The sequence below is a fragment of the Trachypithecus francoisi genome, unplaced genomic scaffold, assembly GCF_009764315.1.
Source record: "Trachypithecus francoisi isolate TF-2019V2 unplaced genomic scaffold, Tfra_2.0 Contig01585, whole genome shotgun sequence".
Classification (NCBI taxonomy): Eukaryota; Metazoa; Chordata; class Mammalia; order Primates; family Cercopithecidae; genus Trachypithecus; species Trachypithecus francoisi.
Window position 1 is genome coordinate 2,876,860 of NW_022681444.1, and position 18,494 is coordinate 2,895,353.

The window sequence follows — 18,494 nt, forward strand, 5'->3', positions numbered from 1 at the left end:
TTTTATTAAACTATTTAAAAATTATTATTTTGCTTTGGAGACTTTCAGAAACTCACCGCAGCTGATGATAAAACTGCTCAGGTAGAAGATTTTCTGCAGTTTCTTTATGGTGCAATGGCCCAGGATGTCATATGGCAAAACGCAAGTGAAGAACAGCTTCAAGATGCACAGCTGGCCATTGAGCGAAGCGTGATGAACCGGATTTTCAAGCTCGCCTTCTACCCTAATCAGGATGGGGACATACTTCGCGACCAGTGAGTACTTCTATGTTGAGTGCCTATGTGAGACTACATAGGGATCTACCAGGTAGCCCATATTTTAGGCAAGCTATATGTGTAACTTAGTATCTGATTGTAAAAGGAAATGCATTGGTTACCATTTTTCACCTGTCAGAGTTACATGATCGCAAAGAATGATAATACCCAGTTTTCAGGGAAGTGGGCAGTCAAGTTGGAAGGAGTAGAAATTGGTGTAGCCTCTTTGGAAAGCACTGCTGTTTACTCTGCCTTAACTAATCTTCCCTTCCTTCTTGTGATTAAGTCTTACTTAGCCTTCAGGTCTTGACTTAAGTATTGTTTCCCTGATGAAGCCTCTCCTGACTAGGTTACATCCTATTAGGGCTGTCTCAGGCCTCGGTGCCTTTCTTTAGCACTTGCCACAGTTGCCATTTGACATCTGTTTGAGTCATGGTTTCTGAACCCAGCACTACTGACATTTAGGGCCAGATTGTTGATGATGTGGGAGGCTGTCCTGTGCATTATAGGATCTTTAGCAGCACCCCTGGCCTCTACACACTAGGTGCCAGTAATACCCCACCAATTGTGACAACCAAATGTCTCCAGACATTCCCAAATGTCCCTTGCGGGGCAAAATTCTCCCCTGTTCTTTTCTTTCTTTTGAGACAGGGTCTTGCCCTGTCACCCAGGCTGGAGTGCAGTGGCATGATCACAGCTCACTGAAGCCTCAACCTCCCGGACTCCTGTGACAAGTGATCCTCCTACCTTGGCCTCCCAAATCACTGGTACTATAGGTGCACACCATGACACCTGGCTGATTTTGTTTGTATTTATTTATTTAGACGGAGTGTCACTCTGTCGCCTAGGCTGGAGTGCAGTGGCGTGATCTCAGCTCACTACAACCTCTGCCTCCTGGGTTCAAGCGATTCTTCTGCCTCAGCCTCCTGAGTAGCTGGGACTACAGGCATGCACCACCATGCCCCGCTAATTTTTTGTGTGTTTTTAGTAGAGATGGGGTTTCACCATGTTGACCAGGCTGGTCTTGAACTTCTGACCTCATTTGATCTGCCCATCTTGGCCTCCCAAAGTGCTGAGATTACAGGCATGAGCCACTGCGCCCAACCTTGTGTATTTTTTGTAGAGACAAGGTGTCGCTGTGTTGCCCAGGTTGATCTCAAACTGCTAGACTCAAGCAATCCTCCTGCTTCAGCCTCCCAAAGTGCAGGAATAAGAGCTGGGATTACAGGACATGAGCCACCATGCCTGGCCCTCTCCCCTGTTCTTAATTACTGGTTTGTGTGATCGTTTAATGAATGTTCTCTCCACACTGGCTTGTTCCCTCTGCGAGACCAGGAAATAATGCTTTTATTAACCACTCTAATAGCACCAGGCACAGTACTTGGCCTCTAATATATGCTTGTTATATATTTATTAAGAATGAACAGTTGGTTGGGCATCGTGGCTCACACCTGTAATCCCAGCACTTTGGGAGGCCAGGGCGAGTGGATCACCTGAGGTCAAGAGTCCGAAAGCAGCCCGGCCAACATGGTGAAAGCCTGTCTCTACTAAAATACAAAAATTAGCTGGGCATGGTGACATGCATCTATAGTCCCAGCTGCTCAGGAGGCTGAGGAGGATTGCTTGACCCAAGAGTCGGAGGTTGCAGTGAGCTGAGATCGCACCACTGCACTCCAGCCTAGGCGACAGAGTTAGACTCTGTCTAAAAAAAAAAAGAGAGAGAGAATGAACAGTTAAGTATTTGAATACCAAAAAATGCCTGGAATTATATGGCTTATAAGTTATATCTCAAGCTGTTTAAAAATACTAATCCTGGCCGGGCACAGTGGCTCATACCTGTAATCCCAGTGCTTTGGGAGGCTGAGGCAGGTGGATCACCTGAGAGTCAGGAGTTGGAGACCAACTTGGCCAACAAGCTGAAACCGTGTCTCTACTAAAAATACAAAAATTAGCCAGGCATGGTGGCTCACACCTGTCATGCCAGCTACTCGGGAGGCTGAGGCAGGAGGACCACTCGAACCCGGGAGGCAGAGGTTGTGGAGAGCCAAGATCACACCATACACTCCATCCTGGACAACAGACCAAGGCGCTGTCTTTAAAAAAAAAAAAAAAAAATTAATCTTGGAAAAAATTAACCTGGAATAGTAATACTGGTTATTTTTGGGTAGTGAGACTAGGGAATATTTTGCAGTTTTATTTTTCCTCGTCTGTATATTCTCTCTTTTTTTGACAGTCTCCCTGTGTCATCCAGGCTGGAGTGCAATGGCGCGATCTCAGCTCACTGAAACCTCTGCCTCCCAGGTTCAAGCAGTTCTCCTGCCTCAGCCTCCTGAGTAGCTGGCATTGCAGGCATATGGCACCATGCCCAGCTATTTTTGTATTTTTGGTAGAGATGGGTTTTCACCGTCTTGTCCAGGCTGGTTTCAAACTCCTGACCTCAAGTGATCTGCCCACCTTGGCGTCCTAAAGTGCAAGGGTTACAGACATGAGCCACCATGCCCAGCCTTCTGTGTGTTCTTGAGCACTGCTTCACAACTCTGTTTCTGACCTCAAGCATGTTAAAGTTGTTACCATGCTTCTTAACAGTGACAGTGGCTTGCTGGGCCTGACTCCCAGGGGTCCGTGTAATAGGATCCTCGGGGTGTGGGTTATGTTTGTATGAAATATTTTTCATGGAGATTTTCAGATGTTGCATAGATATTTGAGAAAATTCACTTTCCTGTGAAATGGGTTAGGATCCTTCCAATCTGCCGTCCTCATTTGTTCATGGTCTCAGAGTGTTTGGCCCACCCCAGACTTCTATGCTTAATACGCCAGATGGGACCTGTTTTCTCTCCAGAGCACCAGTTTTTGCCTTTAGGCATAGGATGAGGAATGGGGACGTTCAAACCATATTGACTACAGACAGCAACTTTGAAGGAGATTATTTTTCCCCACCCTCCATGACATTTCTGCGGGGTTTATAGAGTATGAAAAGCCAACAGAGGACCTGGAAAGAACACTAGCAGCCAGGAAGCTGGGTTCAGCCCCTCCTACTGACACCTGTGTAGCTTAGGCAAGCCTTTTCCCTTTTTAAGCCTACTTCTCTTCATCTACAAAGTGAAAGGTTTGGTGAATGGTAGAGGCCCTTCTCCATGTAATTAATATCTTTGGTTTCTGGCTTTTGATCCTTCTACTTCCTCTCACTTTTTTATCCCCCCTCACCTTCTTTTCCTCTACTTTACAAAATTATGTGTCCAAGCAGCTCCTACTAAGGGCTCTTCTCCTTTCTGCCTTGCAGTGCTGTCTGGTCCAGAGAGGAAAGACTCCCTCCCTTCCCTGCATCCCCTTGGCTCACTCAACGTTTCTGAGCAGATTGGAAAGAATACTTATCTAAGAGGCTCAATTCTAACTGTAATCCATATCGAGCAATAAGTCAACATGTTTCAAATGTTTTGTAAAAATCAGTGATGACTATTTGTGTACCGTATTTTCTGAAATGAGTATTTACATGTGTATTTTGGGGGTTTTCAGGGTTCTTCATGAACATATCCAGAGATTATCTAAAGTAGTGACTGCAAATCACAGAGCTCTTCAGATACCAGAGGTAATACAGGTTTATATAGCATGGGTAATGTTAACTAAATGCTGCGTGGTAATGTTACCACATTTTCAAGGAACTGAAATATGATAAAATATAAAACATCATTTTCACTCTATGTAATTCAGTCTAACTTCAAAGTTCCTGAAGATGCTTTCAGGGATTAAAATTCCCTGGTATGAAATAGTAGAAAGCCAGCTGGGAGGAGTCCTTCCTTGATGCCACTTCTCAAGTCAGCCCTTCTGTCGGGGGCAGTACCTCTCCATCAGTGCTTTTATAGTCAGGTTTCTGCAGAAATGTTTTGAAGAAGCGGGAGGCTGGTAGCACTCCAAAGAGTGAGATATGCTGTCTCAGGAGAGGTCATTGACTCTGCATGTGATCTCAGATTACCTTTAGCATTTTTACCTGTCCTACGTCTCTTAGAAAATAAGAAAACATGAAAATTTCAGGTATTTGAGGTTTCTGGTTGTTTTTGTTACAACCTCCACTGATGAGACATTAATTACCATAAAATTTTAAATTGTCTTTGGTTTTTTGAATCTTTTATTTCCAGGAATACTGCAACAATGGTACATATTTTTAAATTAACCTCTTTTTTTTTTTTTGAGAGGGAGTCTCGCTCTGTCGCCTAGGCTGGAGTGCAATGGTGCGATCTTGGCTCACTGCAACCTCCACCTCCCGGATTCAAGCAGTTCTCTGCCTCAGCCTCCCGAGTAGCTAGGACTACAGGCGTGTGCCGCCACGCCCAGCTAACTTTTTTGTATTTTTAGTAGAGAGGTGTTTCACCATCTTAGCCAGGCTGGTCTTGAACTCCTGACCTTGTGATCCACCTGCCTCAGCCTTCCAAACTGCTGGGATTACAGGCGTAAGCCACCGCGCCCGGCCTTAAATTAACCTCTTTTATCACACGTGATAAATCTAGTTCCTGTGTAGAGCCAGTTTAAGCTAGTTTTAACGGTAAGTCCTCTTTTAGTAGTTTGCACTTCTGGAATCAGCTACTAAATGTAGAGAAGTTCCATTCTAGCTATTTAAGAAAGAGAATGGTTTGAAATTTTGTGAATTTTAGCTTCTGTGCTGTTGAATGCCATTTTTCTATTAATGGATATCTGGTTTGCTCTATTTTAAAATGCAAAGCAACTTATTTAAAAGTTTTAAAGTTATACTTCAATCTTTGGTGAAGGGGAAGGGGGCCTGCAATATGGTTTTACCAAAGAGAGGAAAAAGCAACCACATTATCCTCTGCCTCCTGACACGGAGGTTGCGGTGGTCACTGCCCGGGGTTGCCATTGAATTCAGAATCTGTATATTGTCTGTGGTCTCACTTAGGTTTACCTTCGAGAAGCACCATGGCCATCTGCACAATCAGAAATCAGGACAATAAGTGCTTATAAAACCCCCCGGGACAAAGTGCAGTGCATCCTGAGAATGTGCTCTACGATTATGAACCTGCTGAGCCTGGCCAATGAGGACTCTGTCCCTGGAGCGGATGACTTTGTTCCTGTGTTGGTGTTTGTGTTGATAAAGGTGGGCCCCTTACTACTGTCAGTTAAGGAGTTATGTGGTATTCTGAGCAGGTGGCACAGGGCTTCACACAACGGTGGAGATCTTGGCTCTTTTCCAAGTCACAAGCTCTGGGTTACTCAGAAAGTGCCTACTGTCAAGATTTTTCTTTTGAGACAGAATCCCACTCTGTCACCCAGGCTGGGGTGCAGTAGTGTGATCTCAGCCCACTGCAACCTCCATCTCCTGGGTTCAAGCGATTCTTATGCCTCAGCCACCCAGATAGCTGGGATTACAGGCATGTGTCACCACGCCCAGCGAATTTTTTTGCATTTTTACTAGAGACGGGGTTTCGCCATGTTGGCCAAGCTGGTCTCATGGTCTTGAGCTGGCCTCAAGTGATTCGCCTGCCTCAGCCTCCTGAAGTGTTGGGATTACAGACATGAGCCACCGCGCCCGGCCAAGATTTGTTCTTACCTTAGGGTTTTCAAAAGAAAGGATGGGAAGACTAGATTCCTAGATGAACATTTTCAGCTTTTAAAGCAGTGCCTGGGTTGGGCACGGTGGCTCACACTTGTAATCCCAGCACTTTGGGAAGCCGAGGTGAGTGGATCACGATGTCAAGAATTCAAGACCAGCCTGGCCAAGGTGGTGAAACCCCATCTCTGCTAAAAATACAAAAATTACAGGCTCCTGTAATCCCAGCTACTCCGGAGGTTGAGTGCAGTGAGCCGAGATCACACTGCTGCACTCCAGCCTGGGCGACAGAGTGAGACTCCGTCTCAAAAAAAAAAAAAAAAAAAAGCAGTGCCTGAAGTTCTTGGTTGAGGCTCAGTGTATAATGAATGAATGAATGAATGGATGAGGGCAGGTTCTTTTTGTTATGCTTTTGCCATCTTCTTTCATATGGAATTCCTTGCAGTACTTGTCATATAGGCTACCAAATTTACCAATCATCTCTCCTCTTTTAGCTTCTTATTTTGTAATTGTAGTGTGAAAGTACTGACATCTGTCATTCTTGTTGACTTTAAAATTATAGTTTCATCATTTAAATGGTTTATTTTGAACATTTTGAGGGTGACCATATAGTTTGGGTGCATACAGCCACTCAGTGATCGTATCACTTGTGTGTTCCAGTCAGCTCAGCCCAGCTGTTGCTCTCTAAAGTGTGTGTGATGTATGTCCTACTGTTTCTTAGCGTTGTGATATTTCTACAACGTGAACTCAGCTTGGAGGGAGAAACCCGTGGGGTTGGCCGTCACAGCTCCTCCTGTTGGCCATCGCTCTTCTGGCTTCCACACGTAGTAAATCTAGTTTCTGTGGAGAGCCAGTTTAAGCTCGTTTGAAGGAAAAGGCCCTAGCTCTTCCTCTTAACCGTTTAACAGCCTGTGCCCTTTCTCACCACACGAAGAAGGTAAAAAAAATTCAGAAGGCTGGGCGCGGTGGCTCAAGCCTGTAATCCCAGCACTTTGGGAGGCCGAGACGGGCGGATCACGAGGTCAGGAGATCGAGACCATCCTGGCTAACACTGTGAAACCCCGTCTCTACTAAAAAATACAAAAAACTAGCCGGGCGAGGTGGCGGGCGCCTGTAGTCCCAGCTACTCGGGAGGCTGAGGCAGGAGAATGGCGTGAACCCGGGAGGTGGAGCTTGCAGTGAGCTGAGATCTGGCCACTGCACTCCAGCCTGGCGACAGAGGGAGACTCCGTCTCAAAAAAAAAAAAAAATTCAGAAGATGTCCTCTGTTACCTCTGGCAACAGAGGGCATGCCATCTTTTTAAATTTTTTCTTTCTCAGCTTATTCTCCCTGGACTTACCAGATATAATTCAATTTGCTTACAGTATTTATTTTGTTATCTAACATTCTGAAATCCTGGGATGTTGAGTAAGACCACAGAGATTGGCCGGGTGCGGTGGCTCACGCCTGTAATCCCAGCACTTTGGGAGGCCGAGACGGGCGGATCACGAGGTCAGAAGATCGAGACCATCCTGGCTAACACGGTGAAACCCCGTCTCTACTAAAAAATACAAAAAACTAGCCGGGCGAGGTGGCGGGCGCCTGTAGTCCCAGCTACTCGGGAGGCTGAGGCAGGAGAATGGCGGGAACCCAGGAGGTGGAGCTTGCAGTGAGCTGAGATCCGGCCACTGCACTCCAGCCTGGCGACAGAGCTAGACTCCGTCTCAAAAAAAAAAAAAAAAAAAAAAAGACCACAGAGATTAGTTCAGCCTTCTTAGAAACCAGTGAGGTTAAGGACTTGCAAGGATAGAAACCTCTAGATAGATTAGCTGAGATTAGAATCTGGGTTGCCTTTTCAACATATTATTGCTACTCATGGAAACTAGGGTTTAAAGATTACTTCCAAAAAATAACTTTGGGGTTGTTTTCAAAAGGACTGGTATGTCTTTCATAGAAGAACCTTTGAAGAACTCTTAAATGATTTTGGCAGAGCTTTGACATCTGAGTAATTGGCTTTTATTTTTTACTTCTCTAGGCAAATCCACCCTGTTTGCTGTCTACTGTGCAGTATATCAGTAGCTTTTATGCTAGCTGTCTGTCTGGAGAGGAGTCCTATTGGTGGATGCAGTTCACAGCAGCAGTAGAATTCATTAAAACCATCGATGACCGAAAGTGACCAAGACCAAGGCCCACCAAGGCAGCAGACTGTTAATCAAACAAACAGATCTCTAAGAAGGCGCATCAGCTGCTTTGAAGGCTGAAGATTGTTTTTGTATAATATTGTACAGCTTCAGGCATTTTAAAGCAGATCTTTACTAAACAGGTTAATGAGCTAACAAGCAGGTTCTCTCGTCTTTGGGCTCTTTCCTTTCTGAGTTGCATATTCTATTTTCTTGTCCCCAAGTAGAGACTAGTACTACAAAAAGGGACCACATTTTTCAGGTATTTCTAAATATTAAAAAACAGAACAAAAATCTCTTAGAAAATTTCTAGACTTCCATTCTTGGATGCCCTTTCTTTCCTTTTATTTTAAAAAAGAACAGTACCCCTCTTTTAAGATGCTGTCTTATATTAATGTGCATCTAATGGAAAGAAGATATGAGTTGCACTGAGGATTATAATAGTGGTACATTAGTGGCATTATCTATAAATACACTCACCTAAATTGAAAAGCTAAGAAGGAAATGTAAATATAATATATATTTATATTTGATGTAATATGGACATCTGCAGATTCTAATAAACAAGGACTATTGCTGATAGTAGGCTGTGACATACTGTCTTGTGAAATGGTTTCCTTGACAAGATTTAAGCTGAGCTTAAAAGTAAAAAACAAAAAGTACACAGAAATATTTATTAAAATGTAATACAGTTTATTGGACTTTCTAAGTATGGCGTTTGATGGACAGGGCTGTCTTTAATGAGTGTGAAAGTTACTAAGTCACTTAGACATCTCACCGTGGAAGTTTGTGAGCCTGCATTAGGAGATAGACTGATTACCATACACGACGTAAAAAGGAACAGTGGATAGCTCATACTTTATGGTGGTTCTTCTCCTCTGAAATAATATACTGCAGAAATCCCAGACAGAGCTCCTTACAAACCTTTAATTGTAATATATTTTTGATGATTATTCACATTGAATGCACAGACCAAGAATTCAGTGAATGTCATTTTTTAAAAAACTAATTTGTATTGTCTGCTCTAGTGATACAAGTTTTACTAGTGATAAACTATTTTAATCAACCATACTATTCTTACGGAAAAAAAAAATCTATTTTGGCAGGTTTCTGTGCCTTTATTTCCCTCTTCTGAAAAAAAGTCTGTGTTTTCATAGTTTGGTTTGCATTGTATATCAATAATTAATCAGGAATGGTTTTTGGTGCCTGAAAAATTGGCCAAGGAGGCACACCAAAGCTTCAAGCACAAGTCTTGTATGTGGGCCATCACTGTCTGGTTTCACTTTGTGTGTTTCCTAAACACATTTAGCTGCTTTTATAACAAACTCAGCCCCACACTTGAGTCCCTTGTTGTTGGGAGCATTTCCAGGCATCTTTTAAGGAAACTGTGACAAACAGCCTTGGGCAGATGAATACGGAGGCTGTCCACTGTCCGTCTCTGAGATCTTTGTGTCTGGGAATGCCTAAAGATTTTATTTTTTTTCTTTGTTTTTATTTTATTTTTTGAGACAGAGTCTCATCCTGTCACCCAGGCTGGAGCGCAGTGGTGCGATCTTGGCCCACTGCAACCTCCACCTCCCAGTTCAAGTGATTCCCCTGCCTCAGCCTCCCAAGTAGCTGGAACTATAGGCGTGCGCCACCACGCCCAGCTAATTTTTGTATTTTTAGTAGAAACGAGGTTTCACCATGTTGGCCAGTATGGTCTCAATCTCCTGACCTTGTGATCCACCCGCCTTTGCCTCCCAAAGTGCTGGGATTACAGGCATGAGCCACCGCACCCAGCCAGAAACTAGATTTTCTTTATGTCTCCACCCCTTCTTATTCATTTACTTTACAATACCAAAATAAATTGCATAGGAGTGTGGGATGTGGTTTCTGCCTTCTAGAGAGAGATCAGAATTAAACTAGTACTACGAAATGTCCTTTTGAATGTTAGGTAAAGAAATCCATGTACAGAGTCGTGAGCTTCATGGGCTGTAACTGCCAAACTTGCCCTGTGTTAGAAGTTAAATCCCATCGTAAATACATCACGAGGCCAGCTGTGTGATCTGAGACCTAGATGGGAGTTCATTTACTTCAGCCTTTGATTCAGTAAATGTTAAGCAGAAGACTTCGAATGGTTGAAATTCATTGTTACAGGATTTTACTCATAAACCAGTGAGAGATTTTTTTTTCTCCACAATGGTTACTAAGTCTATTCCATGTTAACACTGTGGAAATAAATATGAAGATGTGGACATTGCATTGGGGCTCTTTTCTGTGGAAGAGAAGGTGGTGGGATTGGGGTGAAGGGCTACACTGAAGGCAGGAGATAGGGCTCTGCCTTGTTGGAGCCAGGGCTGAGGATAGACCCCCAGAGATTTGGCATCTGTGACACCTCTAAAATAGGTTCGGGTGCTCATGACTGTGTAGCTGGCAGAGGAGCACAGCACAGCTGTTGCAGGGGCGGCTAAGGTTTCCTCTGAACATCCTGTCAGGAGCAAGGACTACTTTGGCATTAACCATCACTGGTTTGATTTCTTGACAGGTACATGAGATGGGGAGTGATCTGATTTTTTTTTTTAGAAAAGAGGAATAGTTGTTCCCCAAATGTTTCTTCCTCCATTGCCCTCCCGTACTTGTTTTACACGAAAGATTAGTGTAAAAGTGCAAAATCAGCCCTGGAAATATTCGGTAGCCACTGATTACTACATACAATCTACAAAGTGGATGTTAAATGGAGAGAGAGTTGGCTCAGTGCCCCTGAAATCTTGTAGGATTAACTTCTCTGCGGAAAAGAAAAACCAAGTTTGCATTTTGTATTAATATTCTGCTTTTAGAAGTAATAGAAATACAAGTTGAAGATTATCTTTACAAAATTATATTTTAATTTTTTTTGAGACACAATCTTTCTCTGTCACCCAGTCAGGAGTGCAGTGGTGTGATCTTGGCTCCCTGCAACCACCGTCTCCCAGTCTCAAGTGATTCTCATGGCTCAGCCGCCCTGGTTGCTCAGATTACAAGTGTGTGCCACCACACCCAGCTAATTTTTTGTATTTTTTTTGTAGAGACAGGGTTTTGCCATGTTGGCCAGGCTGGTCTTGAACTCCCGGCCTCAAGTGATCCGCCTGCCTCAGCTTCCCAAAGTGCTGGGATTACAGACGTGAGCCACCGCGCCCAACCACAAAATTATATATATATATTTAAACATGTCAAACATTTTGCTTGCTTGCTTCATTTTAGGTAGAATCTCAGCCACAGTAATTGCTTTCTTCTGCTTTTTCTTTATAAAAACCTGCTTATGAAAGCCTTCTTATACAGATAGTTAAATCGCTGTAGTAGGAGGCTCAGGCTTTCTCAGGGATTGCAAATAGGTGTGCTGCATGGTTTTTCTTTTCCTATGTCCTGGAAATCTTTGTTTAAAGTGGGCTTTACAAATGTGTCCCTGAGGCCCATGATCAAGAGAACAATCCCAGCCCCAATACAGGGACTGTGTTCTTGCCGTAAGAATCTGTAGCTGACTGCTGTGCTGAACCCTGGCACTCTTTCCTGTTATTTGCTATGGGAATTTCCACTTTGGAGCAAGTAGGATCACCTAGGTGTTTTAAAATTGTTTTTCTCCTATGTGATTGGGTGTGAAGAGGGAAAGTAGGACTACACTCAGAATTATTACTGGATTGCACAGAAGTGATAGAAGTGTAGTGGGGTTCACTTCCTCAATTGGTGCTTCCTAGATTTTTCTCTCCTGTCTCTTCCTGCTTTGTTTCTTTAAAGAAAAATCTGTTGTCTCTCTTTTTAAATATTTAGTGAGTTTATTTTGTACACAATTGCTTTAATTTTGAGGGAAGTAAATCCAAAATGATCTTGAAGCCCAAAGGATTTTTAATAAGTGGATTAACAGTGATGAGGTATTTGCGATACTCTAAATGCCAAAATGCTTGAGAACTTTGCCAGGTTAAAAATTACTTAATATATTTTAGAATGTAAGTTAAAAAGTAGGAGGACAAGGAATAGCTTTATTGCTCTTGAGAACACTTGGAGAAATGAAAATATAGTTTGCTTCCGTGTTAAGTTGTGGTTGAGCTATGGAGTGACCCTGGAGCTGCCGCATTCCACAGGCCTGACCTCATCAAGGGTTCAATTCAAGAGAGAGGACGTCTCCACTTGGATAATGGCAGACAGTGTGGGTAGGGGCCATGCACCAGGGGAATTCATCTCTGTCAAATTAATACTCTCCTGTCTACTGGATTCTTCTTGTGCTTCACCTGGATTAAAAAGCTGTACTGCCTCTTTTGAAACTGATGAAACCTTTCTATAAGTCTCAGTTAATGAGCTTGCACAATCTTGTATATGTACAGGAAACCCCATCCTGTCTCCTAATGTGATTAGTACTGTAAAACATTCTATAAAACTGATTAAAAAGGGAGAGCAGTTTGATTCACTGGGTTTTATGTTTCTGTCATCTATTTTATATTCAGAAGCATTTCTGAAAACGTATTTGACTTCCGAATGTTCTGATGTTTTCCATGAATTCACACACATCTTTTTCATCTGAACAAGATGGGCGTTTGCTAAGTGTGGCACAAGAAGGAACTAGAATGACTTGGCAGTAACTAACACAATGGTGAACATCTACGGTTTTTTTTTTTTTTTTTTTTTTGAGACAGGGTCTGGCTCTGTTGCCCAGGCTGGAGTGCAGAGGCGGAATTTCGGGTCACTGCAACCTCTGCCTCCTGGGCTCAAGCGATCCTCTGGCCTCAGCCTCCCAAGTAGCTGGGACTACAGGGACACGCTACCACACCTGACTAATGTTTGTATTTTTTGTAGAGATGGGATGTTGCCATGTTTCCCAGGCTGGTCTCAAACTCCTGAGCTCAAGCGATCTGCCCGCCTCAACCTCCCAAAGTGTTAGGATTACAGGCGTGAGCCACTGCACCCAGTCCTTCATCTATGGATTTAACAGTTTCTGCCTGACGCCTATATTTGGTAGCTATTCATCATTTTTCATTCTGAAAGCAAAAGTGTTGCCATCTAATCACAATATTCACTTAGGCCTTTATTAATCTTTTCAGCCAAGGGAAGTTATTTTTGACAAGGGGTACTAACTCACTCTTCAGGCTTCCCTTGCTGGCGGGAAGGCGCTTTTCTTATATTGATTGCACTTCATTTAAAGGAAATAGTTAAAAACTTGCTTAGGGCTCATTTCCATTTGCTCTGTTCAGTAGTTTTTCTTTCTTTCTTTTGAGACAGAGTTTTGCTCTTGTTACCCAGGCTGGAGTGCAATGACATGATTTTGGCTTACTGCAACTTTCGCTTCCCAGGTTCAAGCGATTCTCCTGGCTCAGCCTCCTGAGTAGCTGGAATATAGGCATGCGCCATTACACCCGGCTAATTTTATATTTTTAGTAGAGACAGGTTCACCATGTTGGTCAGGCTGATCTCAAACCTCTGACCTCAGGTGATCCACCCGCCTCTGCCTCCCAAAGTGCTGGGATTACAGGTGTGAGCCACCGTGCCCGGCCCACTCTTCAATATTAAAACGAGTGGTATGACGCCTAGAACCAAATAAAGCATTCAGCTTTTCTTGCCAACTTGGAATTTACCTGTGTCGCTTGGACTGCTGTTATGCTTGTACCCACTCAACCCTTTCCACAAGTACAGGGCTCTGTAGCTTTTCCCCTGTACTGAGGATGCTGAGCTACTGACGCTAGCTTCGCTAGCCTGCCTGCCGAGCTGTTGCAAAATGGGTGCTGATCCTGTAGAGAGAAACCAGGGCTGAAGCTCCTCTTGGCCGTTAATGTGTCCTCCACCTAAGGATTGAAGTATTCAGTGAAGAGCTTTTGCTTCACTTATTTCATTCCAGAAGAATCCTTTCCATCCACTTAGGGTAGTAAAATATAGCCCATAGATTAAACAAACAAACGAAAAATGACCCATGGCCAGAGAAAGTGTTTTAGCTCATGCCTGTAATCCCAGCACCTTGGGAAACCAAGGCGGGAGGATCACTTGAGCTCAGGAGTTTGAGGCCAGTCTGGGAAACAATGAGACCTGGTCTGTACAAAAAATTATTTTAAAATAAGCCAGGCATGGTGGCGTGTGCCTATAGTCCCAGCTACTTGGGAGGCTGAGGTGGGAGGATGGCTTGAGCCAAGGAGTTCCAGGCTGCAGGTTGGGCTACTGCCTTCCAGCCTGGGCAACAGGGTGAGATCTTGTCTCTAAAAACAGAAAAAAAATATGAAAAAAGAACCATATAGGCTATTGTGGGGATCCAGAACACCTTCCACATTTTATGCTAAAACGGAAACAGCTCTCAGTTCCAAGTCCTTGGACCTGTTGCAAACAATGAATGTGAAAACTATGGGAACCTTATTTCTGTTAACTGTTTAGGAATTCAGCATATTGCTGGTCCAAATATACGCTGTGACCCACCCTGACCACTTAGATCATCTTTGGGGGTAGGGCCCAGGATTTGGTGCTCTAGGGAGTTGTACTATAAATTGTTTCCCAAACTTCCCTGTTGAGAATCACCTGGTATTCTTGTTGGTCTATCAGAGTCCAAAGGGGAGGGAACCAGGAATCTTTAAACAAGTCCTCCCAGTGACTTATTTTCCAGAGTTTTTGTTTTTGTTTTCGAGACAGGGTGTCACCCTGTCGCCCAGGCTGGAGTGCAGTGGCATGATCCTAGCTCACTGCGGTCTCAAACTCCTGGGCTCAAGTGATCCTCCTGCCTCAGCCTCCTGAGTAGCTGGGACCACAGGTGCATGCCACAACACCTAGCTAATTTCAAAAAAAATTTTCAGAGATGGGTCTTGCTATGTTGCCTGCTCTGATCTTGAACTCCTGGGCTCAAGCGATCCTCCTGCCTCAGCTTCCCGAAGTACTGGGATTACAGGTGTGAACTGCCATCCCCAGCCTCTCCAAGAGAGTTTGAGAAGCACCGGGAGAGCTTGCACTTGTTGAAGAATGAACCAGTGGCCCGCCTACCTGCATCGCCCACCTGGGGAGGTTCATAAAACTGCAGACTCATGATCCCACCCCGTACCCATTGAATTAATGTCTGGGGAAGATGCTGGGAATCTGCATTTCTAGCAAGCTCCCCGTCTGACTCAAGCTCATGAAAATGGGTGATCCACTATGAAAGTGGTTAACTCTTAAACACTTGGCTCCATAGCTCACCAGGGTAATAGGCATGAATGGGGAAGTCCCTTTAAAAGGATGAGAACTGTTAGCCTACAGCCACTCCAATGACTCCTTTACGGGTAGTTCTTTTTATATGCTTAGAATGAAGCATTTTCTTTACTCATAACTGCCTGTTACGTAATGCTCTTTAGCCTCAAATTGCTAAACTTTTCCAGAGAATCATGGTGTTCAATGACATACCCAAATATACGTACGAAAAATACTCAGAGTCTAATCTTCCTGTGTTTAAGCTTTTAAAATGAGTTTTTGTTTGTTGGTTTGTTTGTTTTTTGAGATGGAGTCTCGCTCTGTCACCCAGGCTGGAGTACAGTGGTGCGATTTCAGCTCACTGCAACCTCTGCCTCCCAGGTTCAAGTGATTCTCCCGCTTCAGCCTCCTGAGTAGCTGGGATTACAGGCACGTGCTACCATGCCTGGCTAATTTTTGTATTTTTAGTAGAAACTGGGGTTTCACCATGTTGGCCAAGTGGTCTCAAACTCCTGACCTCAAGTGATTGCCTGCCTTGGCCTCCCAAAGTGCTGGGATTACAGGCGTGAGCCACCGCGCCAGGCTGGTTGTTTCATTTTGATTGTTTTGTGTCCATTCATGACTGGTGTCCCATGTAAAATAACTGCATTGGTTCCCACAGCCCTACCTCTGACTTGACTTTTGCTTCCCCAGTGCTGCCTCTGCTGAAAGTAAAAGAATTTCTCTTCTACTTCTCCTCCCACAGTTGATGTGTGGACTTCCATGCCTGGATTCCCTCCCCTGGGTCCCTTTACATTTTGATCACTGGGAACCCTATTTTCCTTTTCATGTGGCTGTGGTGGTGACAGCAGAGGCTGCATCTGCTGCTGCTGCTTTGGGGCAGCACGCTGTGAGGAGAGTGCAATGGAAGGGGACAGATGACAGGAAGTGCTCAGAGCCATCCGACTGTTGACTGTTGCAGCGTCCTCAGGGATGCCCCCGCCACAAGCCCCTTCACAGCCAAGTGGGTCATACCAATGAGCCTGAACTGGTCCTTTCCCTCCCTGGGCCACTCCCGCCATTACTGAAAAGCCACAGGTTCCCAGTGGTGTTTGGTTATGTTGTTAGGCTCAGGAACTGGAAGATGGATCTAATCTGAGCTCTGCCTCTAACCAGACCTAAGGCAAGTGGCAACTCCTTTGAAGGATGTTTCCTGATTCGGGCTTTATTACCTCACGGATCCCCTGCAGTTTTACCATCTATGTAAAATCTTGAACTATTTTTCCTGTACTGGCATTTAATGGAGGGATGTGGGGAAAGTGCAGGGACACAGTGGAGGCTGCCAGGAGCACAGGGGTGTCCAGAACCCTTGATCAGGAAGGCTGCCCACTGTGCTGACTCAAGAGGGGACCTGATAGTCTTGTCACTGAACACAAGTTCAAGTCCTAAGCTGCTTTTTGTTTTTTGAGACGGAGTTTTGCTCTGTTGCCCACGCTGGAGTGCCATGGCGCGATTTTGTCTCACTGCAACCTCCACCTCCCAGGTTCAAGTGATTCTCCTGCCTCAGACTCCCAAGTAGCTGGGATTACAGGCACATGCCACCATGCCTGGCTAATTTTTGTATTTTTAGTAGAGACGGAGTTTCACCATGTTGGTCAGGCTGGTCTTGAACTCCCAACCTTGGGTGATCCACCCATCTCGGCCTCCCAAAGTGCTGGGATTACAGACGTGAACCACTGTGCCTGGCCCAAGCTTCTTTTTAACCTGGTATATTGTGGGTGAGGAGACAGGCCAGGAAATCCTGGAAAGGTGCCTCCTCCAACACTGGCCAGCAGGGCACTTGCCAGGGAGGGCCTGCGCTAGACTCACCAGGAGCACAAGGACCACCTATGCACAGGGCAGTTACTCAGAGCCCTTTTTGGTTGTCATTACTATTTTTTTTTTTTTTTTGAGACAGGATCTTGCTCTATCACCCAGGCTGGAGTGCAGTGGTGAGACGATGGCTCACTGCAGCCTCAACCTCCCAGGCTCAAGTGATCCTCCCACCTCAGCCTCCTGAGTAGCTGAGACTACAGGTGCATTCTGCCATGCCTGGCTAATTTTTTGTAGATGGAGTCTCCCTATATTGCCTAGGCTGGTCTGCAACTCCTGGGCTCAAGCTCTCCTCCTGCCTCAGCCTCCAAAAGTGCTGGGATTACAGGTGTGAGCTACCATGTCTGGCCATTATTAATCTTTTATTGTTATAATAGCTTAATGGGAGAAGAAAAGATTGTGGTCAATACATGTATGAAAATTCAGAAGATCGTGTTGTAGATTGATTTGCAGGATTTTTTAAAGTCCCCCTCCCTGCCTTTTTTCCTCAGCAGGGTTCCTGAGCATCCATCAATGATTGGTGGTTGCTTCTAGCAAATCTTCTGCTTCATTAATTTTGCTTGCTAAGTGGGGAGATCCACCTTTATTTGGGTGATTCAAAACCATAATTCTCCTATGAGCTGCTCTAATCTTAGCCTTGCCAGCAGGTGAGCTTACACCTAAAATAACAGTAGCTTTTCTCCTACTCATGTTCTGTTCAAATCATCCTTTGTAATAGGATGAAAGGCTAGGAGTTAAAATGTTCTCTACTGCTTCTGTGATCCTTGTTCTAGAGGTTTCCTGGACTGCGACGCACAGCAACCTGCAAAGGCAAGAGCAGCAGCAACCAGCCCTGCAGCTGTCACAGTTCTTGCCAGTCCCTGCTGGTTGATATCTGCATCTGGCCGAGGCATTTGGCTAAGGGCAGCAAGTACTCAGTGGGGCACAGCCCCTTGCTGGGGGGATGATGCCACCATGGGCAGCCAAGAGAACCTATTTTTTGTTTTATTCTAGATTCAGGAGGTACCTGTGCTTGTTTGTTACATGGGTATTACATGCGTAATGATGGGGATTGGGTTTCTAAACGTACCCATCACCCATATATTGGACACTCTACCCAGGAGGCGATTTATCAACTAACAGGCTGGGTTGTGAGCTCAAGTCCCTTTCCACTGTGGTCATAAACAGTAACCACAGTGAAGCGGTTCCAGACACGTGATGCCTTTCTGGGTCCAGATACTTTCATCCCTGCGTGCCCCACCCCGCACACCTCTTTGTCACTCATGCTTGCTGCTGCCAAGCCTTCTTCACTGGCCCAGTCTCTGGATTGCCCGAACCTTCTGAGGGGCCCTTGGGAAATGTCTCTTTTGTGTTGTGTGTGTGTGTGTGTGTGTGTGTGTGTGTGTGTGCGTGTCAGGGTCTCACTCTGTCGCCCAGGCTGGAGTGCAGTGTCACAATCTCGGCTCACTGCAACCTCTGCCTCTTGGGTTCAAGCGATTCTCCTGCCTCAGCCTCCTGAGAAGCTGGGACTACCAGTGTATGCCACC

General features: G+C 44.8%; 1 protein-coding gene across 11 annotated transcripts in view; it reads left to right on the forward strand.

Annotated features, from left to right (window-relative positions):
* GAPVD1 (GTPase activating protein and VPS9 domains 1) overlaps window positions 1–12,392 on the forward strand; it is a 113,236-nt gene extending 100,844 nt beyond the window's left edge. For 5 of the 11 annotated variants that reach the window (XM_033191052.1, XM_033191093.1, XM_033191112.1 and 2 more), the window contains 4 exons: window positions 41–254; window positions 3,768–3,840; window positions 5,161–5,358; window positions 7,827–10,213. In XM_033191052.1, coding sequence (XP_033046943.1) covers window positions 41–254; window positions 3,768–3,840; window positions 5,161–5,358; window positions 7,827–7,967 — 626 coding nt within the window. In that variant the 3' untranslated portion in view covers window positions 7,968–10,213. Of the gene's footprint in view, window positions 1–40; window positions 255–3,767; window positions 3,841–5,160; window positions 5,359–7,826 lie in introns of all 11 variants that reach the window. The other 6 variants (XM_033191062.1, XM_033191105.1, XM_033191118.1 and 3 more) reach the window with 2 other exon arrangements.
* Window positions 12,393–18,494: the final 6,102 nt, after the last annotated feature.